This window comes from Colius striatus, chromosome 6 (assembly GCF_028858725.1).
Source record: "Colius striatus isolate bColStr4 chromosome 6, bColStr4.1.hap1, whole genome shotgun sequence".
Classification (NCBI taxonomy): domain Eukaryota; kingdom Metazoa; phylum Chordata; class Aves; order Coliiformes; family Coliidae; genus Colius; species Colius striatus.
The window spans coordinates 35,829,490-35,854,226 of record NC_084764.1 but is presented as its reverse complement, the minus strand read 5'-3'; the positions used below and the strand labels follow the sequence as shown (position 1 = coordinate 35,854,226).

The following is a 24,737-nucleotide window of genomic DNA, read 5'->3' as shown; positions in this document are numbered from 1 at the left end:
GACAACACGGAAATGCTGTTTGTTGGGGTTTTTTTTCTCTTGCTTTTCCTTTTTTAAGCCTTTTTCCAGTTTGCTCGTTGGCAGGACCCTCACAGCTGCTGTGGGTTTGCCTTGGTGCCTTTTCAGCTTCTCCAAGCTCCAGTTTTCCATCCCAAGGCTTTTTGCTTTTTCCTTTCCCTTTTCATTCTCTATTAGTGCAACAGCCCTGTGCTTTGAGTCCCAGCTGACAGGCACACACATGTGGAGAGACAAACTGCTTATGGAAGGAGATGTTCAGGCACTGCTCTTTCTGCATGGCATGGGGAAGGCTGGTGCACAAGACAGAACCTTTGCCTGTGGCTCTTTGTCCTCTCCTGGGCAGGGCAAATTTGGGTGGGACCAAATGTTGGGATGAATCTTTTCCTCCTGGGGTGGCCCTGCCTGTGATGCTCAGCAGTGTCTTTAAACAGAAGGAGCTCAAGGACATGCTTTTGAGGTGCCTGGCCTCATCAGCTTTTGGCGACCTTGCCAGCAGCCACTTTCAAGGAGAAGCAGTGGATGAAGCTTGCAAACAGCCTGAAGAAGAGCCACGTTTTCAAGTTCTGCTCATCAGAGGGGACATTAGCCACCCTGATATCTGCTGGGGGGACACCACAGCAGGGGCCAGGCCACGCCACCCAGGAGGTCTCTGGAGGGCACCCAGGATGTTGTCCTGACACAGGTGAGATGCTCTGTTCCATCTCACACCTGCAATCCAGGAAGGACTAGTGGGAGATGTGAAGGCTGAGGGCAGTGTTGAGTCCTGACACAACTCAGACATTAAAAGGAAGTGTCCAGAGGTGGAAGCAGGGGCGGGGTGGCCCTGGAGGAAGCATAAGGATGCTGTGAGCAGCCAGGGATGGGGCCTGGGGAGCTAAAGCTCACATGCAGCTGGATCTGGGGAGAGATGTGGATATGCACAGGTCCATGGGGCCTGATGGGCTGCACATACAGGTGCTACAGGAGCAAGGCACTGTTACTGACCTTGGAAAGGGAACAACACGCAGGGAAGTTTCTGAGGTCTGGAAGAGAACAGAAGTCACTCCTTCTCACAAGAAGGAGACTCTGGTGAGCTGCAGGCCAGTCATCTGCACCTCTGCACCTGCAAAGGTGTAAACCTGGGCACCACTTCCAGATACCTGCAGGACAAGGAGGTGGTGGGGAGCAACCAATGTGGCTGCACAAAGGGACATGTGCCCACACGGCCTTCTGCAGCGCAGTGACTGGCCCAGCGGACAAGGGCAGAGCAAGGGTATTTTATCTTCAGTGAGGTTTTTGGCACTGTCTCCCACAACACCCTCACGGACAAAGCTGACAAATTACAGGTTGGGTAAGTTGACCTTAACGTGGGCTGACAACTGGCTGACTGGCTGGGCTCAGAGGGATGGGTTCACTGGCACAAAGTCCAGCTGGAGATGAGACACTAGCGGCGTACTCCTGGGGTCAACAACGGGGCCAACTCCCCTTTAACCTCACCATCAATGACCTGGCCACTGGGCTGCTGTCAGCATGTCTGCAGCTAATACAAAACTGGGACGAGCGGCTCATGCACCAAAAGGTCACACCGAAGGACCTGGACATGCTGGAGAAATGGAGAAACATCATGAGGTTCAGCAAGAGGCCAAGTCCTGCTGCTGGGAAGGGATAACCCTGTGCACCATCTACCTTGAGGACTGACTGTGTGGAAAGCAGATTTGAAGAGAAGGAGCTGGGAGTCCTGGAGGACACCAAGCTGCCCATGAGCCAGCAGTCCACCCTACCAGCAAAGGTGGCCAACCAGTAGCCTGGGCTGCACTAAGACCATCTGCAGCAGGTAGATGGGGATGATCCTGCCCCTCTGCTCAGCACTGGTGAGGCACCCCAATGCTGGCTTCCCCAGTTCAGGAGGGACAGGGATATAGGAGCAGCAAATGGCCAAATTGATGATTTAGAGCTTGGACTGGTCAAGAAGAGACTGCAGGAGCTGGGCTTGGTCAGCCTGGAGGAGTGGAGGCTCAGTGGGGGTCCTACTGCTGGGTCTGATGGGAGGGGATAAAAAAGAGCTACAAGAGGCAAGGGCAGCAAGCTCAAACACAGGAAATTCCGTTTAAATGTCAGAAAAATAGTCTTTTTTTAACCCTAAGTGTGGTCTAACCCTGAACCAGGCTGCCCAGGGAGGCTGTGCAGGTAAGCAACCCCTCCCCGACCATCCTGCACTCGCTGCCCGAGTGAGGGGCAGGATGGAGTGACTGGGGGGGTCTCTGCCCAGCTCATCAAGGCCTTGATGCTGCTGAGCACCAGCCCACCCTGAGCTGAGCAAACATGGAAAACCCTGGGCCAGGAGTCCTGCTCCTGTCCTTGGTACCTCCTGTGGCCTAGTGCCCGCAGCAAGTGGCAGCTCCAGCTCTAAACGTCCCTCCCTGCCCACTCTGGCCCAAGCATTTCTTTAGACTGGAGCTGAGGAAGAGCTTTATCCCTGGGAGGGTTGTCAGCCCCTGTGCCAGGCTGCCCAGGGAGATGGGGGAGTCCCCATCCCTGGAGCTATTGCACAGCCGTGGAGCTGAGGTGCTGAGGGCCATGGGTTAGTGGTGGGCTGGGCAGGGTGAGGGGACGGCTTGGACTCCAGGAGCTTAAAGGGCTTTTCCAACCAAAATGATGCTATCTCGAGGACATCCCTCCCTGCCTGCTCTGGTCTGAAATTTACAGAAACAATCATCTTTAAAAACCTGACCAAATGTCTCCGTGGACACGCTGAAGCTCTCGGCCAAGCCAGTTCCTCCGTGTCCCTCTGCAGCTGCAGCCTCTGAGCAGCTCCAGCCCGATTCCTGCTCATTTCCAAGGAAAACCCTGTATCTAATAAACAACTCCTGGGGCGTGGGCATCCCAAAGGGACAGAGCAGGGGCCGCCTGGGGAGATGTAAGCCCTGCCATGGGCTTCATACAAAGATAATAAACCCCTTTGTGGAAGTCCACAACTCCTCCTCCCCCCTTTACCCCCTGGGACTGGCCATTTATTTTCTTCTTGGTTGTCTGTGGTTTTGTTTTTTCCCCAAGTACGAGGCCACCTGCCAAAAAAAGAGCGTAAATAAGGAGGCACCACACCCCAGTGTTACAAAACCTTGTATTAATCATCTCCCTTCACTTTCAATATAACGTTGATATGAAATATAGCCATGACTCCTAGTTACACGGGAGGAGAAATGAGTAATAAATACATTGGAGCAAGTTGAAATCACGAGGGCGTTTCACTGGGAACAACATTGGAAAACTGTACACTTGCAAAGACCGGCATCTCCAAACATTAGTATTTCTTTATATCAGGAAGCTTTTACATGTAACAAACATGCTGTTTCCATACATGACCCCCCCCAACCCCCTCCCACCCCTCCCAAAAACAAAGAGGAAATTTAAAAAATAGGCATTGCTCGGCAACATCAACTAGGCAAAAATAGTTCTTTGTGCACTAACTTTGTACAGAAAAACCAGGACTAAAGGCATGCATGTACAATAAAAGGCTGCCCGGGAACGGCATGCAACAGAAGAGAGTTCAAAGCTTTGTAAAGTAAGCTTACAATATGCATAAATACATCAGGGTTATATATATATATATATTAATAAGGGAGGAAGTATTCTGTTTAATATTATCAACATTCCCCTTTTTTTTTGGGTTTTTTTTTGTGTGTTTTGTTTCTTCCTATTCCTCCCAGAGGAATACACATTCACCTTTAAGTAAAGATAAAGGAATACAAAAAATAAAACTCACTTTGCAAACTCTGATGACTCGTATAAAATCAATTTTAGTGTTACCGTCGCTGTGTGCAAATTAGAGACGTCTGCAGGACCCACTTTCCATCAGGCACATTCAGAAAAGCCAAACCTGGGGCACGGCCGTGCCCCGACATGGAGAAAGGTGACAACAGAAAGAGTTTCCCTAAGTGCTGACCAAACTTGGTGTGGGAATCACAGTTTTGGATTTTCCTGCTGGATGCTGGCCGGGCTTGACACACACCCCCCACCCCCCCCGACTCCCCCAAAGGGATTTTGAATGAGCTGAGCAAGCAAAGGCAAAGCCCAACTCAAATCCAGTCGAGCTCAGGGCTTGTCCTTGTTGGGGACAGCTTGGGAAAAGGGTTGGGGTTGGTTTCCCCCCAGGGTGTCGGAGCACCCGCCGGGCCCAAGGACACTTGGGCGCTGAGCTGGGACGGCTCAGGGAGCAGCACCAGGAGAAGGGCCGCGGCGGGCGCTGCGGGGGAAGGGGCTGGCGCAGGGGGGAGATGCCCACCCTGGGCCCAGGGTCCCCATGGCACCTCCTCTCCCTCTCCCTGGCGTGGGGTACAAACCTGCTGCACGGGGGGGTGAGCGGGTGAATACAAAAAAGAAAGGCACTGCCACTTTATTACTAAAGATTTGACTTCACAGCCTCACTCATGCAACCGCTGGGGTTTGGGGGTGGGGTTTGTTTTTTCTGTTTATAAATAGTTTTTACTCTCTTTTAGGGTTCAAGCTTTTTGGGGTTTGGTTTGTTTTTGCTTTTTAAACGGTATTTTTCTTCACCTCCTTTCACTGCAGCTCTGCCGCCTGCACTCAGCACAGGCGGCGCTTCCCCAGCGCAACTGAAGCCACTTCTGTTTGTTTTGTGGGTTTTGGGGTTTCTTTTTTTTTTTGGTTTTTTTACTTAAAAACACTACAAGGAACAGCAAACACAACAACTAAGTCGTCATTAACCTATACGCTGTCAATGGAAAAGAAGCACTTCTCTGTTTTGTTTCTGAACAACAAGGAAGAAAACAATTATTTGGTGGTTGTTAATAACAAGACATCATCATGGTTACCAGCCATAGCAAGTTAACAGGTAATATAGCCAAAATAATCTCTCTTAACAATCCAGACAACCTCTGTCTTTATAGCCAGCAAAGGAAGAAAGAGAATTTGAGCTCCCTAAAGACTCTGGAGCCTTTCCCCCAGGATGGCTCCTGCTACGGCGGTTGGGTTGTGTTCACACCTCGGTTTCCTACAAGGAGGGGGTGACCCAGGCCCTCAGGTCCCCGGATTGGCCCCCTCAGCCCCTCCTTCTCCTTCTCACACCTCTCCCCACCTCCCTCGCTTTCTAGTTTTCTCAGCTCCCTCCTGCCCCTTCCACCCCCCCTCCCCCCAATCTCACACCTGCCAGGAAACAGGACACCAAGGAACAGCAAACAAGAAAACATTGCATTTGGCACTTGGTTTGGGCTGATTTTCCTTTTTTTGACTTAAAAATGCTGCATGGCTGAATGGGTTCACACCTCTGCCATCCCCACCGGCCTGGCTGATGCTCCGGTGCTCCCGCAGTCCCCGGGCACACTCTCTGCCCATCAGTGCTCACAGCCCAGCCCATTTTGGGGAATATTGCTGCAAACCCATGGCTAATGCTCCCACTCATCACCTCCCTCTATTAATTTGTTTAAAATTGATTATTATTCCATCAGAGGACTTGGGGCAGTGTCAGGGCCAGCATGAGCTATGCCGGGCATCGCTGTGGGCACCGATGGCTTTTCTGGCCCCACATTGGCACAGGTTCAGGCAGTGCCATGTTGCATGTACTTGTTTAAAGCCTGAATTTAACTAACTCGTTGCTCCAAAAAGCAGCATGATGTTGGTTGAGGGGGCAGCCGAGCCACTGCCACCCACGCTCCCTCCCCAGCATGTGTTTAAGTCCAAGAGAACTGCATGTAAAGCTGCATGTGGGGGCTGGTCTGGATGCTCTCTCCTTCTGACCCTCCACCAGTCTATGAGGTTAGAAAACAGCACACTTGCTCCCAAGCCTCCTCCATCCCTCCCCAGCTGCCCCGGGGCTGGAAAAGCCCCTCACTGCTGCGTTTCGGCTGGTGGGGGCGGGGGGCAGATGTGTGAAGCCACAGATGCAGCACCTTCCCCGGACCCACACAAGCAAGGCAAGACACAGACACTCACCCAGCATCCCCCCCTCAATTTGCCAACATCCCCTGGGACCCTCTGCTGGCTGAGGTGCCCCCTGCCATGTCCCTGCAGCCCAATCCACGCCTGGGGCACAGGGACATGGGGAGGGACACACGACCCCACCGACCCTCCGCTGTCTCGTGCGTGATGCTGCCTCCAAACTGCGGATGCTCTCGCTAAACTGAAAGGAAGCTTTGAGGTTATTGTGGTGGTTTCTGCTTTCTTGTTTTAAAACCTGGGCTGGCCAGGCCTGGATGCAGCGAAACTCACGGGATGGGATGAGCAGCCCCAATGCCTCCGGCCGGACAGGCAAATCCTCCCCAAAGGGATTTTGGTCAAACACACCCCGCAGGGTATTTGATACTCATTAGTAGCCTTGTCCAAAAGCAGGGGTTTGCCCCCGGTGCTCTGGTGAACCCTCCACTGTCAGTGCTCTCCTGCTGCATCCCCTCCCACCCCCCTCATGCTTTTGCATCATCATCGTTGAGTTTTTGCCAGTTCCCCTCTCCCCCCCCCGCCCCCAGCATGGATGTAATAAATGACAACACAAATTCCAAGTCTAATGATATGTTCACAAGGACAATCTACACATTCACAAAATTAAAACAGGAGAGAGAGAGAAAGAGAGAGGAGAGAGAGGATGCAAGCTATCTGTGAGGCTCCCTGCAAAGCCCCGACCTCGCCGCTGGACCCGCAGCAGTTGTTCTCCCGGCCAGCGTCCCCGGCGCGACGCCTTCTAGATCGTGGAGGTTCGGTCGACACCATCTGCAAGTGGGAAGGGAGAGTTAGGAACAGACTCCAAGCAGAGGAGTTGGGAGGGGCAGACCCCCAGAGCACCCCTGAGTCACAGCCCCTGTGGTGAGGGGGCACCAACGGAGGTGCAGAAGGGTTTGAGGTGTCAGGACTCCACCAGTGTCTCTGTGCCACTGCCTGTCCCCACCCCGCAGCAGCCCTCCAACCCTCCCCTGCCCCCCACAGTCATCCCAACATCAGTCCAGGCCTTCTGCCACGACACCTTTTTCAGGAGTACGGGGTGTTTCTGGGCAGCCTGGACTTTGCTGCAGAGTGGATGACAGTCTGGAACCCCTCTATAGTGCAAGATGTCCATGACCCGCTGCCCAGGAGTGGGGGAAAAAGGATGAGCTGGTCTCGGGGATGGGGCTGCCTTGCCCTCAGCTAACCTAGCCCTGCCCTCAGCTAACCTAGCCCTGCCCTCAGCTAACCTAGCCATGCCCCCAGCTAACCTAGCCATGTCCCCAGCTAATCTAGCCCTACCCCCAGCTAACCCAGCCCTGCAGCACCCGCATCAGAGGATGCCAAATTTTCGTCTGAGGATCACGACAGGAAAAAAGCCCTCAGGAGCCATTGCTGTCTCCCCAGAGCCCAGCAGGGATGTGTTCAGCCCAGGCTTCCAGCCCAAAGCGCCGCAGTCCATGACTCACCCCAAAGCCACACCAGCAACCCTGCTGCTAGTAGCCCCCTCTCCTCCCTCCCCTGGGTACAGGCAGCTCTTAAGGGGTCAGAAATCAACACCCAACAGCATGTCCAACCCTCCAGCCCCAACCACCCCCCAACTCCCATCCCAAACCCGATGGATGGAGAGCAGTGGAGGGGCAGCTCCCGGTGCAGCCCCATAGCAGAGCACTCCAGCTCTGCTCCCTGGGGCACCATGGCTGCCTCCCTCCTTAAAGACTAAAAACAAACAGGTTTGTTACGCCTTTTTGTTCGTTTTTTCTCCCCAGAAGGTTTATTTTTTTAAGAGCTATTTATAGCACAACCAGTTTCCAGAGGCTCGGGATATACGACCTGGAAAGAAAAACAACTTGGAGGAACAGTACCCTGCAGAGGAACACAAGAGCTAAGCCTCTCCTGGGCACACAGCGGAGAAACACTGCAGGTGTCAGCAGTGTCCTTGTTGTCCCGGCCGCGGGAGACGCTGCCCTGGGGCTGCCAGGCCCTGTGGCCTCTCAGTCGTGCCTCTGCCTCTCCCCGGGGCCAGGCCAGGCCGTCACATCGCTGCGGGTAGCCCTTGTCCTCCCCCAGGGCTCATCTGAGGCCCCAGAGGGTTATCCGGGAGGGTGGTGGTGATGCGGCAGCCGTCTCGTCCCATCGCTGGGGGATCATCCTTTGTGCCGGGGTCCCGCAGCCTCGGCGAGGGGCACCAGCTGCTTCTGGTGCTGGTGGGTTTTTGCTGCACCGGGCTCTCCATCGCGCTGCTGCTGCCTTTTCCACCTTTCCTGCCTGTTTTCCCACTTGGTCCTCGTTCCTCCCCGTGCCCGTTATCTGCCCGCTGGGGGTAGGCACCCACAGCCACCCTGGGCACGGGCGAGGAGCTGCTGGCACCCAGCACGGTGCCCGCCACAGCCCCCCGCAGCCCGTGGCAGAGATTGAGCCCCATGGCAGGGTTTTAGCCCCATGGCAGGGTTTTACACTCTCTCCTCCAGCCAAATGAGTGGCAGGCGGGTGAAACACTCCAAAGCCTGTGAACCATTTGGGCACATCGGTGGCCGGGGCTTTATGGAGAACTAACAACAGACTAGCGAGCTAATACTAATTATTATTAGCAAGCTAACTAGTGGCTAAGCAGCACAGACCCCAGCAGCGCTGGCTGCGGTCCCTGCGCTGGGATTTGCCACTCTGTCCCGGGGAGAAACCAATGTCCCCGTCCATCCCATCCCCGGGAGCATCTCTGCCATCCCCCGCCCTCACAGCCACAGCCTGTCCCAGCTCTTTGGGGGTGTGGGGCAGGGCTCAGCAGAGGTGGCGTGGATGTGCTGGAAGAGCCCGAGGAGGAGGGAGTGCTCACCGCTGAGCGCGTGCTCCGTCATGCTCAGGCACAGGGACTCCAGCCTGTTGTTGATGTCAGGTTCAGTCACCGGCACCTGGAACTCTGCAGGGAGAAAAGGGACAGGAGATCTTGGTCAGGGGGCCTGGCAGGGACCCTGCCTGCTTGCCCTGCATCCTCTGCCTGCTCTGCTGTCAGCACGGGCACAAGCAGAGCAGGAAATCACCTGGAAGATGCCCTGGGAGGGTGTGATGCCCCATGGCTGGACTCTGGCACTGCTCCACTTCCCAGTGCCACCAACTCTGGCCAGAGACACTGAGAATCACAGAATCACAGAATGGTGGGCACTGGAAGGGACCCCTAGAGATCATCCAGCCCAAGCCCCTGCTGAAGTGGAAAAAGCAAGTCACCTTGCAAAAGTAATCACCACTGCCCTGTTTCCTATCAGTAAGGGGCAAACGTGGGGAGACTCGGCGGCACTGAAGCAGCAGGTGGATGGAAATGAGGGCTTCAAGCGCTGGTTAGAGATCCTGGGGGAGAGCAGGACACTTGTTCTGGGAGGGAGAGGGCAGCCCTGGGCTCTCCCAATGCTCAGGCCCTACAGAATCTTCCAGATGTACCAAACCTTCAAGCAGTGCCCAGGAGCAGTGGGGTTGGAGCTGCCCATGCAGATGTCGGATGGGGGATGGCAGCACAGGCCCACAGAGCCACCCTTGGGCTTCAACGGGGCAGACACTAGGTCACCCATGTCCCTGCTGCCACATCTCCAGGGAGGGTGGGTAAGCACAACAAAAGGGAAGGGATCCACTGGCCCTGGTCGGATCCACACAGCACCAGACCACCCTCCTCTCTGCAGCAGGGAGCTCTGCAAACACAGCTTTTGCTACCCATGGCTGGCATCTCCCACTGGCCATCAGCCTGCAGGAACATGGGATGAGGTCCAGGAGGTTCCAGGTCCCTGCAGCCCCATGAGAAGTGTTTCAGGAGCTCAGCCTCACATTATTCCTTATTTTTCTTGTGACTCAGCCTGCATCTTTGTCTCTCTGTCCCTCCCCCGCCCTCATTCACCACAGGCTAATGGGCAAAGAGAAACCTCTTTATTCTCCTTCAGCACCAGCAGAAATGTGCCCTTGTCCTGGTGTTTGATCAATACCCAGGAACAGACGCTGCTTCTGCTGTACAGGACATTTGCTGCCTCAGTGATGCAGTTCAAGCACTGCAGCTATGTGATGCAAGGGGAGCTGCAGGCTGAAGCCATGGCAGAAGCTTTTGGATGAGGTTTATTTTACCGAGTGGGGTGTAACTCCCTGTCTTGTAGTATAAATTGTTAAGGTGTCTTTGAAAGAAAAGGCTATTGAAGGGATACACACATAAAAAGGCAGGAATGTCCTGATGGGAAGGATGCTCCAGGTTCAATGTCCAAGTTCAGCAGGAATCCCCCTGAATCAGAGGATGCTATGTGTGGGAGCATTTTTTCATGAAGGAGAAGGAAGCACTGACTCAGCACCATTTCCCTCTGCATGTCTTGTCACAGAATCATTTTGGTTGGAAAAGTCCTTTAAGCTCCTGGGCTCCAACCCTTCCCCTCACCCTGCCCAGCCCACCACTAACCCACGGCCCTCAGCACCTCAGCTCCACGGCTTTGCAATAGCTCCAGGGATGGGGACTCCCCACCTCCCTGGGCAGCCTGGCACAGTGTAAAAGAAAATTTCCCTCTGTGACAATTTCCCTATGAAAAGAATTTCCCTTGAGTGCACAAGGACAGCCCCTCTGCACCGAGTTAGGCTTGAGCAAAAAAGGCAATAGGGGAGCTACCACCTTCCCCACCTGACATAAAGCCCCTCAGAGACAACTGAGGTGAAGCATCAGCACCTTTATATACAGGGCCAAGGTGTTGTACAGGGTCAAAACCCCTCCAAGTGATGTCTCTGGTTCAATCAACCCAGTAACCCAACTAGTGTCAAAGATACTCTGCTTGGACAGTTAAGTCCCTGTTGGGTGGAAAACTGGTTGATGGCTTGTGGGAATTGGAGTTAAACCCAGTTGTTGGCCTGTCACTAGTGGTGGGCCCAGTGCTGGGGGCTGTTTTGTTTAACATCTTTATCAGTGATCTACATGAGGGGATCGAGGGCACTCTCAGTAAATTTGCTGATGGCAGCAAGTTAGGCTGGTGTGTAGACCTGCTTGAGAGCAGGAAGGCCCTTTGAGGGCCCTGGCCAGGCTGGAGCGATGGGTCAAGGGCAATGGGATGAGATTCAACTAGGCCAAGTGTTGGGTGCTGCACTTGGGCCACAACAACCCCAGGCATTGCCACAGGCTGGGGCAGAGGGGTTGGAAAACTGTATGGCAGAAAAGCACCTGGGGGTGTTAATCAACAGCCAGCTTAACATAAGCCAGCAGTGTGCCCAGGTGGCCAAGAAGGCCAAGGGCATCCTGGCTTGTATCAGAAATAGTGTGATCAGCAGGCCCAGGGCAGGGATTGTGCCCCTATGCTGGGCCCTGGAGAGGCTGCAGCTCGAGTGTTATGTTCAGTGTTGGGCCCCTCACTGCCAGAGGGACACTGAGGGGCTGCAGCGTGTCCAGAGCCGGGCAGCGGAGCTGGGGAAGGGGCTGGAGCACAAGTGTGATGGGGAGCAGCTGAGGGAATGGGGGTGTTCAGCCTGGAGAAGAGGAGGCTGAGAGGAGACAAGACCTGCCTTGACACATTGCTATGCAACCTGATCTAGGTGAACCTGCTTCTGCGGGGGGTTGGACTGGATGATCTCTAAAGGTCCCTTCCAACCTCTACCATTCTATGATTCTATCATTCACTCTCTGAACTCCCTGACAAGAGGCTGTGGTGAGTTGGGGGGTCAGTCGCTGCTCTGCAGTAACAAGTGACAGAAGAAGACGAAATGGCTTAAAGTTGCCCCAGAGGAGGTTTAGATTGGAGCTGAAGAAGAACTTTTTCCCTGAGAGGGTTGTCAGCCCCTGTGCCAGGCTGCCCAGGGAGGTGGGGGAGTCCCCATCCCTGGAGCTATTGCAAAGCCGTGGAGCTGAGGTGTTGAGGGCCATGGGTTAGTGGTGGGCTGGGCAGGGTGAGGGGAGGGGCTTACAGGTCTTTTCCAACCATAACGACCCCATGATCGGTGCTGTGAGCATGGCTATGAGCATGCGGGAGTGCCCTGTGCTTGGACAGGCGATGCTGAGGCCTGTCAGTATGGCCCCTTTCATGCAGCCTCCCCTCATCTGGCTATGGACAAGTGAAAAGGGGGACAAGCTTCCTACCTGGCTGCTGAAACATCAGCATGGTCTGCGGGGAGGTGTGGACCGGCAGCGAGCGCGTCCTCTGCACCGAGCTGTGGCTGCGGCTGGGCATGCTGTTACTGCCCCCGGGGTTGGCAAACCAGAGGTTCTGTGGGGAACAAACAAAAATGGGGTGAGGCGTGGAAAACCAAGACCTCTGTGCCATGTATTTATAACCCCCTCAGGCTCCCCGCTCCACCTCCCAGTTTGTCCCTGTCCCTCTTCTGCATCCCACCCCACAGAGCAGACAACAGCCAAAACCCGAGGAGAGGGGGGGAAAATGGGGATGCTGACAAGTTAAGAGGAGGAAAGGAGAGGAAGAGGACGAGGAAGAGGAAGATGAAGAGGAAGGGATGGAAAAGCTGTAGGTGCCACGATGGCCGACCAACCTGTCTGCCTTGCTTGAGGATGGCGGGGCTGGCGGCGGGGCTGCGCTGGGCCGGGCCCAGCAGCCCCGAGGGGCCCAGCAGCCCCAGGCGAGCCGAGGGGAGGCTGCGGGACGGCAGCTGGAACTGGCGTGGGTTCCGGCGGCCCAGCCCTGCCCCCGCAGAGCCCGCTGTCGGCAGCGAGTTGGACTGGCCGAAGCCTCGGCTGCGGAGAGAGAAAGCGCCGAGGGTGAGACGCGGGCGGCTGCGGGGCTGAGAGGATCGTCTGGGGGCTCGGGCCAACAGCCAAACATCCCGAGGGGACCCCGGAGTCCTTGTGAAGCTCCTGATGGATGCTTCCCCATCCCATGGCCAGCGGGATCACCGAGAGCTCTGGGTGTACCGCAGCCACATCTATTGCTCTCCCCCTCTCCAGTTCTGATTCACATTAACTCTTTATTGCTCCTGCAAAACGGGCCTGTCTTTAAATGCAAGCTAAAATAACACAGGTAATGCCCTGGGCACTGGAGAGAGACCCCTGAGTTCTTGGGCTTTGACTCTCCACACCTCTGCACCATGCAGAAGACATCTCTCATGTACGGAATCTCTAGTGTCTGGTAGAGGTTCAGCTCATGCTGTTGGGTTCAGTTCATACTTGAAGGGTTGAGCCTTCTCCCCTTCCAGGAGGTTAAATTTTGATGAACATGGTCCTCCCTGAGATGTCTCAAGTTCTGTTAAAATGGCCTAACAAGCCTGAGATTTCCTAGGAAAAGTTCCTGCAGAGGTGGGACTGGCTCTGCACCTGCTCTTGTCTATGTGCTGCAGACACTCATCCACCTCCCTGGAGTCACACCAAAACCATCCAGGCCTGAGAATCATCTGGGCTTGAGAGCACATGGCCAAAAACATCCTGAGACACCAATATCAGGACACGAAACCACCTTTACTCCTTGGAGGGTCGGGCTGGACACATTGTCATTCCTCCCCATGTGAGTTTTTGCATTTAAAACCAGAAGAATGACACAAAAGTAACCAGATAAGCCTCAGAAAGACACACGACGCTTATCTCCATGCTGTATAACGAGCTTGGTGTCTGTCTGATGAGCTGGGCAGTGGGGCTGCAAGGCTGTTATCAGGTTTAAGCAGAGTCAAGGGTAGGAGGATTCTGCAACCCCCCAGCTATGGCTGCTCTTACACTCTTGCCTCTGCTCTTCTACAGCACTTTATCACCCTCACAGATGTTTCAGCTCACCTTCCTCCCAGCCCTCATCTCTCCTCCTTGTGTGGGTGGCTGCAAACATGCTTCAGGCAGGAGATGGGATCCCAAAACCGAGGACCACGGGTTTCTTTAAACCTTACCCACAAAACCACTCTTGCCATCAAATGGCCAAGAGAAAAAGCAGGACTGGCCACGTGCCCCACCTTCACCTGCAGCTTCCCAAGGAGCAGAAAAAACCCAAATGCAAACCACCCAAAAGCAGCAAGGAAGCTGGAGAGCACCCTGGGTGGCCCTGGGAAAGGGGCTGAGATCATTTCAAGCTGTCAGCTCTACTTTGTGCTGGGGGGGCAGCCTAGATGAGCAGCTAAACCACTGCCCTCTGACAGCCCAGACCAATCGAGCCCATCAAAAACCTTTGCTCTTTTCTATTCTGCTTCAGATCCTGCCACCAACATTGATTCTCCATCCCAAATTCCTCTGAGGAACACTCCAGTTCTGCACTCGTTCCTTCTGAGCTCACAGCCCAGTTGCCCCAGTGCTCCCAGTTCTCTCCAAACCCCTTTCTTTCTCAGGACAAAACCCCAGGGCTCACACAAGACTGCAATAAAACAGGCTTAGAACAGAACGAAACAAAAGGCTGATGCTGTGGTTAAAACTGATCTGAAGAGATCTGTTCTTGCCACAACGCCAGTGATTCCTAGGATCACCCAAAGTCCAGCATTGCCGTGGAATTGAGCAGACACGGTGCTTGCCACACATCCACACCCAGGCTTTCCAACCACCTTCTGCAGGCTTCAAGCCTTTCTTTTTGCCAGCTGATGGCCTTTTGGTGAAACTCCAGCACTGAGGTAATTATCCAAGGGCAGCAGGCAGTGCTGGGGGCACTTTAGAGGTGGTGGGAATCGGTGGGGCAGGCATCGACCATGCACACAAGCAAACTTACTGCTGCCTTCCCTTCCCAGCCAGTGCCAGGGCTTCTATTGCCAAAGCTTTTCCAACCCACCTCCCTTCCAAAATGTGGCTCTGAACCTGGCAGGATCTGTCCCTTCCTGCTGGGAGACACCAGCCCCACTGGAGGTGCTCCTTCCTGAGCTCCCGCGTACCTCCTCTGCTGCCGATAGCCTGACAGCTCCAGCAGCGACTTCCGAGGGAAAGACCGAAAGAGTTTCTGCACCTGCTGTTTCCATGACAGCAGCCGCTTCTTCTGGATCTCTGTAAACGCCTGCCCCAAGGAAAAACAGAGAGAGAAAGATGGGGAACATGTGAATATTTATCTGGCCAAAGCAAGCTGGGATGTGTATGTGGGTCAGCGTGGAAAGAAAAGCAACTGAACTGGCAGTGGCGTGAGCTGAGCCCCATTGGCAAGTCCAGAGGGAAAGCCTTGGTCTCCCTTGAGGATTTACTCATCTCAGGTGGAGAAAATGCTTTGTCAATGTCTCCTGAGCCCCACAGCAACAGCCTGGCTCTGCCCTCAAGGCTGCCAACTTCCCCGGGCAGAGCAGAGCAGAGCAGAGCCTCCCCGCTGCCCCTCCTGGCCCTCTGCTCCCTGCTTGCTGCTGGCTGTGAGTTTGGTGGCTGGCCCCAGGGATGGGGACACTTGTCACTTGGATATGGCTTTAGAAAGTGCTGCTGGGGTGGAAAAAAGCTGGACAAAGACTTGTAAAGCAGAGCTGCTGTGTGGCATCCAGCATCCCGTCCTCCTCCTCAGAGCCTCTGTGGGATGTCACCCGGGGTGAGCCCCATCACCCACCCAGGCTGGCAGTGAAGGTGGCCCATGCAGGGCACAGGTCCTGCAAGGTGCCAGTCCTCCAGGCAGGTGGTGTGGGTTATGGGGACGCCCATGTGCCCACCGCAGCTAACTTTAGACACGCAGCATCTCCGTGCTGCCGGCGGAGAGGAGCGGAGGTATCCAGAGGACAATCTGGAAGGCTAATTAGTGCCTGACTTGATTGCTCCGACCTGCCCTCGGGAGGAGATGTGCTCTCCCGGCACTGATCACACCAGAACTGACACGGACGGTGGTCCTGGGACATGGGCTGGTACTGGTGGGGTGATGCTGAGTCATCACATCCCTCCCAGGTGATTCTGGAAACACAGAGCCCCTCTGAAGCTCTGTGTCTTCCTCGCTTTGCCCTCCAGCCCTGGGCCTCTGCTCACACCATCCTCACTCCTCTCTTCACACCTCTGCTCCCCTAGCAATGCCCTGCTCAGCCATCCAGAAAGCCCAGGCACTACTTCCAGTAGGAAGCACAACATGCTCTCCCCCAACAGCCTCTCCAGCTATTTGCTACTGCCTCTGTCTGTGAAATGAGAGCGTTCAGCCTGGAGAAGAGGAGGCTGAGAGGAGACCTTCTTGCTCTCTGCAACTCCCTGACAGAAGGTTGTGGTGAGGTGGGGGTTGGTCTCTTCACCCCAGTAGTGAATGACAAGACAAGAGGAAATGGGCTCTCGTTGCTCCAGGGCAGGTTTAGATTGGAGCTGAGGAAGACCTTTTTCCCTGAGAGGGTTGTCAGCCCCTGTGCCAGGCTGCCCAGGGAGCTGGGGGAGTCCCCATCCCTGGAGCTATTGCAAAGCCGTGGAGCTGAGGTGCTGAGGGCCATGGGCTAGTGGTGGGCTGGGCAGGGTGAGGGGACGGCTCCAGGAGCTTAAAGGGCGTTTCCAGGCAGAATGATTCTATGATTCCAAGACCATACTCATGCCTCTAAACGTGTTTTGCAGCAAACCCAAAGAGCAGGTGTCCCCAAATGCTGCCTGACAGCAGCAAAGATGCTGTGAAACCCCTGCTGTGATTGACAGAGGTGTCCAGGTCTAAGTATCCAATAAAGCACTGGCGTTTTGCTCAGTATTCAGCTATTTCACCCCAATTCAGAGCCCTGTGCTTGGCCCTGCAGAGATGCACAGATGGAACCTTTGTACAGAGGCAGCTCAGGCACTGACTGCAGCTGCAGGGCGAGGGGCTGTGAGCTGCCTCTCCTCTTCCACACACCCTGCAGCACATTTCGGGGTTTGCAGCCAGCAGCCCTATCCAGGGGAGATTCTTCTGTGCTTTGAGAGTATTTTTTTACAAACAAGTAACTGAGAAACATTGAGAGCCTGCACCTCCTACGAGAGAGCCTGTGTTCACCTCTGACCCTGCCATATGGGCAGGCAATAAGAAGCAACTTGCTTTGGCAGGTGCAGCTGGCATGGGGTAGTGGAGAGAGGGAGTTGCTAGAGAAAGTCCTGTACAGGGCTGCTGAGATGATCAGAGGGGACTGGAACATCTCTCTGAGAAAGAAAGGCTGTGAGACCTGGGGCTGTTCAGCTTGAGGAAAAGAAGACTGAGGAGTGACCTTATTAATGCTGATAAATACCTAAAGGGTGGGTGTTGAGAGCATGGGGCCAGTCTTTTTCTATAGTGCCCAGTGCCAGGACAAGGAGTAACGGGCACAAGCTGGAACACAAAAAGTTCCACTTAAACACAAGGAGAAACTTGTTTGTTGTTGAGGTGAGGGAGCCCTGGCCCAGGCTGCCCAGGGAGGGTGTGGAGGCTCCTTCTCGAGAGGTTTCCAAACCCACCTGGACACGTTCCTGTGCCCCCTGATGGAGGGGAACCTGCTTTAGCAGGGGTTTGGGCTGGATGAGCTCTGCAGGGCCCTTTCCACCCCCACCATTCTATGATTCTGTGAGACTCTGCCAGCCATCCCTCCCTGACGCCAGGCAGGAGCCCCACAGCACAGCCCCCGCCATCCCAAGCCATCGCCCTGCCAAGGCAGATCCTTTGAAGAAACAGATGCCCCTGTTGCAAAATCCCAACACCACGTGCTGCAAAGGGATGGCTGGGTCTGTCTGACAGAAACCGCCTGCACGTTCATCCTGGAATGTTTTCCTTCATCCAGCTGCTGATCACACTGTCACAAGCCAGATGAATTTCCCAGCTCCAGGTCTTGGCAATTAAGCGAGCGTGGCGGGGGGAGCAGCACTTCCATGCACCACGTTGCAGCTACTGCCCGCTCCAGCCCCGTCCTGCCAGAATTACTATTAATACCCCCCAAAAATATTTGTGTTAGAAACCAAAAGGTTTACATAAACAGACACTTTGGAAACAGTTTCTAAGTGATGAGAACAACAGTTTCAGATGATCCGTCACGACTCACCTCGTGGATTAGACATTTGTCTATGAGCTGTAAATAGGAACTTATATTCTCTTCGTCGGGTCGGGAGACTAAAAGTTGTGTGCAGACTGGAGGAAAGAAAGAGATAAAGGAAATGAGCATGGGGACACTGGGCTGGAGTCCAGGAGGGTCCAACAAATGCCTGGATGTCCTGGTTCCCCTGTACCACAGGCAGCTCTCCTTGTCAGTGACAAAAAATGCCCTTCGCCAATTCCTGCCGTGCTGTCCTATATTTAGGGCCAGATTTTGCTGTCTGTTAAACGCAGAGTAACACCACTGGAGCCACCAAAATTAGAGCTGAGCAAACCAGGGACACGAGGATACTCTTTATTCCTGGGCAAAGGCGGGTGCTGGGAGAACTCCTGCTCCTATGGCCAAAATCTGCCCCCACTTTTCCTGATGGATCTTAACCTCGTTTGGAATTAATGTCATAAAAGCAAGTGAAAGTGAGTTCACAGAGAAATGAGCCTCTCCCATTGCAACCCCCAGGCAGGGATGCCTTGCAGCCCAGGGCACCTCATCCTGGCAAGGCCTGTGCCATACCTACGGCTTCGTGTGTGACGGAGCCATTGGTCACGGGCTGAATTCACCAGCGGGTTTAAAATGAGGCCAGCAACCCACATTTGTCTGTGCACACACTCAATGAGCTGGTGAGCAATTCTGCACCAAATTTTGACATAGGAAACATCTATTTTTTTTGCAAAGGAAGTCTGAGGTAGCATCAGGGCTGATATTCTTCACGGCATCCCAAGGGCTTCTTTCTGTTCCTGCTGTCCCGCGTGAGTCTGTGGATGACAGATTGCCCTCGCCTCTTCCCTAGGCAGATGTCCCTCTACACAGCCAGCACCGACACCTCAGATCCCATGGAGGAGTTAGGACATGCCCAAGCTCACACAGGTTTTCTGGAAAAGCCCTGTACATGTCACAGGGTGTCATCCCGTCCTCATGTGGCTCCTGTGCACCTCCCAGAATGTTCATCATGCTGATGCAAAGCCATGCACCCTGCACCAGCCATGGAAAGGCATCCAGGTGTTTTGGATGTCCTTTGTCTAAAATCAAGGCTTAAGGACAACCCTGGAGCCAGCTGAGTTGCACTCGAGACAGCCACACAAGCAGAGCAAGTCAGAGCGATGCTGCTGAAAACACCTCAGAACAGTTGGCTCTGAATGGGAAGGGAGAGGATTGCTATGTGCCCCTGACCTGGGGTAGGGAGAGGATGCTACCCACCTCTGACCACCCCATCGCTGTCCCTCCCAACACTCACTGCCCACCTCTCACCTCTTCCAACAACATGATGAGGCCTCAAAAATCCATCATCTTGGGTTGTGGTTTGTAGGAGCTCAGGGAAAGGTGGCTGCCAGTGTTGTCACCACACACACTCAGCCCCGAGGCAGCTCTCCTTCCCTCCCTCCGTCCCTCACGGGGATGCCAATGCCCAGGTGCCCATCACTCACCTTTGCCCATCACTCTGGTGAACTGTCCAGGCAGGTCACCTTCAGGCAAAGGGGCTCCTCCCGACTCGCCCTCGCATCCCGGCAGATGGTGCTGCTGCATCCCCCCCGAGGCAGAGTCCTTGCCGTCGGAGCCTTGGCCGTCAGAGCCCATCAGCGAGGAGGGGTGATGCGTGTCAGCGTCCCGGCTGTGCTCCTCCGTGCTCGAGTTTTGGGAAGAGTAGGCTTTGATGGGGGTGAGGATCATTTGGTGTAGTTCCTGCAGCGGGACACGCAAGTTGCCACCTTCCAGGATGTCCTGTGGAGAGAAGAGGGTTTGTCTCTGCAGGGACAACAGGACATCAGCTAACAGCTGGAGCTGTGCTGTCACGCCCCAAAAATATCCCCAGCAATGCCAAGGGCCTCTGCACCCCACATTGGGTCCCTGCTGCATCCCATGGCCAACAGTCATGTTTCATTCACTGAGCCTTTTGCTGAGACCAGAGGAGTGTGGAGCTGCTGCAGGTGCTGTGTCTGATGCCAATGGCATCCTGGGCTGTATTAAGAAGAGTGTGGGCAGCAGGTTGAGGGAGGTTCTCCTCCCTCTCTGCTGTGCCCTGGAGAGGTCTCATCTGGAGTCCTGTGTCCAGTTCTGGGCTCCTCAGCTCAAGAGAGACAGGGAACTGCTGGAGAGAGACCAGTACAGGGCTACCAAGATGATCAGAGGACTGGAACATCTTTCTTATTAGGAAAGGACCTGGGATTGTTCAGCCTGGAGACGACTGAGGGGGGTCGTCAAGAAGACTTTTTGAAGTACCTAAAGGGTGGGTATTAGGAGGATGGGGCCCGTCTTTATTCTGTGGTGGCCACTGGCAGGACAAGGGGTAATGGACATAAGCTGGAACACAAAAAATTCCACTTAAGCATAAGGAAAAACTCCTTTGGTGCTGAGGTGAGGGAGCCCTGGCCCAGGCTGCCCAGGGAGGGTGTGGAGGCTCCTTCTCAGGAGGTTTCCAAACCCACCTGGACACGTTCCTGTGCCTCCTGATGGCAGGGAACCTGCTTTAGCAAGGGGCTGGGCTGGATGAGCTCTGGCATCCCTTCCAACCCACACCATGCTGGGTTCTGTGATTGGAGGTGTTCAGGCTGAAATCTCCAGAGATAAATGTGCACCATCAATCATTAGGGCCCAAGACCAATGATGGTCCAGCTTCAGCGTTTCCAAATTTCCACCAGGAAGATGGAAACTCCATGAGAGTGACCAGACCTGTGAGATTTCAATGCCCAGACCAGTGAATGTCCTGGTCCTTCCCCAGCAATTCCTTAACCACAACATTTCAGCTCTATTTAAACGAAATCATGGGTTTTTTTAATGCAGGTCTGGCTCTCCATTAACGGCTCTGCCCCAAAGAGCTTCCCATATGCCTTGGGACCACTGCAGAGCCCAGGACCACACTGGGATGCAGGAGCCTGTCCTGTGGCAGCAAAGTGAGGACATCTCCATCCACACTGAGAGCAGGTGGAGAGGAAAGAGAGGGTTGTGGTCAGACACAGAAGGAGCGACAAGAAGGATGGAGTTGAACTTCTATCTCTACTGTGAAACCATTCATCTTGGAGATCCTAGAGAAGGTCCATCCAAGAGGGGGAGAATTTGGGTATGCTCCCAGCCGTGCTCTCAGTTATAGTGTGGGTCAACAACTCCCTTCCTACAGTCACATCCTCGTCCCACTAATAGAAAAGAATTGTTCTTTGGTTTTAATGCAGCCTGGACCAGAGCAGCTCATTGCAGGCTCCTGCACACTCTGGATTGTGGGCTGCTGCTTGGAAAGAGGCAGCTTTTGGAGTGAGTCCTGGCTGTGTCTAGGGCAGAGACACAAAGTGAGCACACAGGCTGTGCACGAGTCAGACCTGAAATGGTTGTTCACCGAAATTCTTGCTGCACCCCCAGTTCACTTTAGGATGTCTCCACTCCATTTCTCTCAAAGACCTGGCGTCAGTCTGCGGGGCACTATTTTTGGGGGAAAAAAGTCCTGCTCTGCTAACTGTCAGAGAGGGGTGGAGCAGCTCTTTCCAAGAAAGCAGCAATCTTTAGCAGTGAGACACTGCCCAAAATAATCAAGTCCCACACATGCTCTTGTTTAACAAAAAAGAAATTGGATGGGAAGCCTGGAAAACCAGAGCTGGCTCCTCCCAAGTCAAGCAGCCCACAGGCAGCTCTGAGCCCCAGCAAAGTTGGACACGGTCAGTGCCCCACAGCCCATACCCACGCCAGGAGAGTTCAAAAGCAGGCCCTGCCACGTGGCTCCTGTGTTTTACAGTGTGTGTGGCTGGTTGTGTCAGCTCCTTCACAAGCTCCTTCCTCGTGCCAGTCAATCAATACTCTATTTCCAAACCCAGGAGAAGCGGGGGAAGAGGCTGTGCAACCGCCTGGAAAACGCGTCGCTGAAGCAAGCTCGATCCAGCGGGCTGCCTCTTGGATTTAATAGTTATTATTAATGTCTGGAGGTAAATATGGCTTTATTAGCTCCTGCCACACTCTTGAGTACAATCCCTTATTATAAATAAATAGTGAAGCAGTGAGCTAACGAAAACAGCAACAAATAGCCACACAGCGCAGTGGTGTTTAAAAGCCCCTGGTGGGAGGCTCTGCAAGGTGCTGTTTGAAGAAAGTGCAATTAAATATAACACAATATTGTGGTAATAAATAGCAGGAGGTTGGGTGAGCTGCTCCCAGCAAGTACTGTTGCTCAACTGCATCTACAACAGCCATTTCTGTAGAGCTTAAGCTTTTCTTGAAGTGATGAAGAAGTTCTCTTTGGAAATTCAAGAGGATGTCCAGGCACTGATATGGGTGTTTGGCTTTTTATCTGGGGACAGGTTACCCATATAATGCTCCAGAAAAGTGCAGTGGCCCTTCAACCTGACAGACACAGGGAAATCCCATCTCTTTTTGGGAACACAGAGGCAGGTGTAAGGGCTTGGGAGTCCCTGTGCTGACCTTACGTATGGAGTGGTCTTACAGGATGGACAGTAGCATTGAGAAGGTAGAGTGGCTGAGGGACAACCAGAGGTTAAAAGCCCTGCCCAGCTGTTATCCAGCAGCAGAGAGGACACTCAACAACAGACTCCTCCACAAAAGATCCCAACACCATGTGTAGCTGAAGGCCTCACCCCAGAACTAATTCTTGGCTTGAAAATGAAGAAATACAGAAGCGGTTGTGATTACTTACCCTTTCCAAAGATTTGAGCAGGTTTTGTCTTTCTTTTAGCTTTTGGATACTGATGACTATTTTGTGTCTTGCGCCTTTGGTAACATTCTGCAAGAACAGCACAAAACCTGGCATGAGCATTTACACAGCTATTAACGTTGCTGGGCCAACCCAAAGCCTTCTTGCCCTACATGAAAAGGGTTGCTAGGAATTCATCAAATTTCTGCGACTGCAGGGATTAGCAGGGGACAGAAAATCACTTGGAGACTTGCTGAGGATAGAGGTTTTGAGTTAATCTGTCCCTCCCCAGTGCATCTCACAGCGAAAGCAAAGGTGCTGACCAACCCTCTGCTTCCCCAGGATAACACAGAGATAGATCTGAAAGCGGGGGTGTTTGCAAAAGTTAAGAAGGCCATTGGCCACCAAAGCCCCACTGACTTTAAAGAAGATGGGTACTGCAGATCGTGCCCCTGAAACTCCTGAACTTAATCTCAGCTGGAAAAAAAACCAAGTGCAGCTCCCAGTGATGGGTCTTTCATGCTGGACCTGTGACAAGGCCTTTTTCAGGCACAAAGTGGGCTTTTTTCACTCCCCAAGACTCAATTTTCCTTTCTCTGTTTGCTTCCCAACCAACTACAGGCAAAATGCCTCCCACATGAAGGCATAAAAAGAAGATGCTGGAAGTATCTCATCTATGCACTACCAAGCATTGGGACGGAGGTTGATTGCTTTCTGAGGGATGTGGGACGTACCTGTGCCTCGAGCTGACACTCGGTGAGGGCCATCATCTCCTCGTACGTCATCTGCGAGAAGAGGGCGGCGTACTTGTGCAGCCGGAGGCTCTTCAGCCAGGCTGGGACGTCTGCAGCACAAAGGGAAGGAGGTGAGAGCTCCCATTAGAGTTCATGACATCACTCAACAGAATCATAGAATCACAGAATGGTGGGAGTGGGGAAGGGCCCTGCAGAGCTCATCCAGCCCAACTCCCTGCTAAAAGCAGGTTCCCCTCCATCAGGGGGCACAGGAATGTGTCCAGGTGTGTTTGGAAACCTCCCGAGAAGGAGCCTCCACACCCTGCCTGGGCAGCCTGGGCCAGGGCTCCCTCACCTCAACTACAAACTAGATTCTCCCTGTGTTTCTGTGGTACTTCCTGTGTTCCAGCTTCTGCCCATTACTCCTTGTCCTGGCACTGGGCACTATAGAAAAAAGACGGGCCCCATCCTCCTGACACCCACCCTTTAGGTACCGGTAAGTGTTACTGAGGTCTCCCTTGGTCTCCTCCAGACTAAACAGCCCCAGTTCCTGCAGCCTTTCCTCTTAAGGAAGATGCTCCAGTCCCCTGATCATCTTGGTGGCCCTGTGCTGGCCTCTCTCCAGCTGTTCCCTGTCTCTCTTCAGCTGGGGAGTCCAGAACTGGACACAGGACTCCAGATGAGGCCTGGCCAGGGCAGAGCAGAGGGGGAGGACCATGCACAATAGCATCAATGGCAACACAAGTTGTGGACTCGATGCCATCTGCCACCCCATTGGTGTTTCAGGCACCTTCCTGAACTTCACAGACTTTTTGGAGGACACAGTGCTCTGGGCAGGGATGGCAGGAGGAACCAGCATGGGGACACAGTGCTACACATATCAATAGTCGGAGGAACCAATCCCCAGATGAGGACAGATCCTCAGAGGTTAGGTTTTGGCAGCTGAAGCACCGTGAGTCAGCCCATGGGGACACCAATGCCTGCCACGCTGCTCACTGCCCTTTGCCCAGTAATCTGGGAACTGCTGAAGTTTGCAGCGTGGTTGAGCTCAGGACAAGGAAATAGCTGTTTTGCAGATGGCAGACACTCATTTATGGCATGAGGGAAGATGGTATGTGCTGAAAATTTAAATGGCTGCTTAAAGAGAAATGAAGAGATTTTTTTCTCATTGAGCATGGAAAAATGATGTGCAATCCCACAACCTGTTTCAGAAGGGTGACTTGGGACCTCAAAATAAACCAACTGAAATGACTTCTTCCTTCCCAGTTGTTATCTGCAGTGCAGCACCTCTGTGTCTGGCTGGATGGGTACCCCAAAATTCTTTTATCCTCCTGACACCAATGTGGTTTCACAGGGAGGGACCTGGGAGGGGAGTCCTACATGCAAAATCTCACCAGACCCCATGATGGGGTGTCCTCCACAGAGCAGGCAATGGGCTATGAGCCTCCCCTTCTCCAGCTTGCTCAGCAGCTCCTCAGGGTTCCACGGGTTTGGAGTGCCCGTGGTAACACCCTACAAGGGAGTCAGGGGTGTGGGGGTGCCTACAGATATCTGTGCTGCAGCACAACACCGTGCCCATGCTGACA

General features: G+C 53.8%; 1 protein-coding gene across 3 annotated transcripts in view; it reads right to left on the bottom strand.

Moving 5' to 3' along the window:
* Positions 1–6,503: 6,503 nt before the first annotated feature.
* The window catches only part of SAMD4A (sterile alpha motif domain containing 4A), a 112,969-nt gene continuing 94,735 nt past the window's right edge, over positions 6,504–24,737 (bottom strand). For 2 of the 3 annotated variants that reach the window (XM_061998441.1, XM_061998443.1), the window contains 9 exons: positions 23,152–23,261; positions 22,421–22,507; positions 19,215–19,509; positions 17,743–17,828; positions 14,710–14,828; positions 12,412–12,613; positions 12,005–12,131; positions 8,759–8,842; positions 6,504–6,717 (listed from right to left, as the gene is read on the bottom strand). In XM_061998441.1, coding sequence (XP_061854425.1) covers positions 6,689–6,717; positions 8,759–8,842; positions 12,005–12,131; positions 12,412–12,613; positions 14,710–14,828; positions 17,743–17,828; positions 19,215–19,509; positions 22,421–22,507; positions 23,152–23,261 — 1,139 coding nt within the window. In that variant the 3' untranslated portion in view covers positions 6,504–6,688. Of the gene's footprint in view, positions 6,718–8,563; positions 8,843–12,004; positions 12,132–12,411; positions 12,614–14,709; positions 14,829–17,742; positions 17,829–19,214; positions 19,510–22,420; positions 22,508–23,151; positions 23,262–24,737 lie in introns of those variants that run through there. The other variant, XM_061998440.1, reaches the window with a different exon arrangement.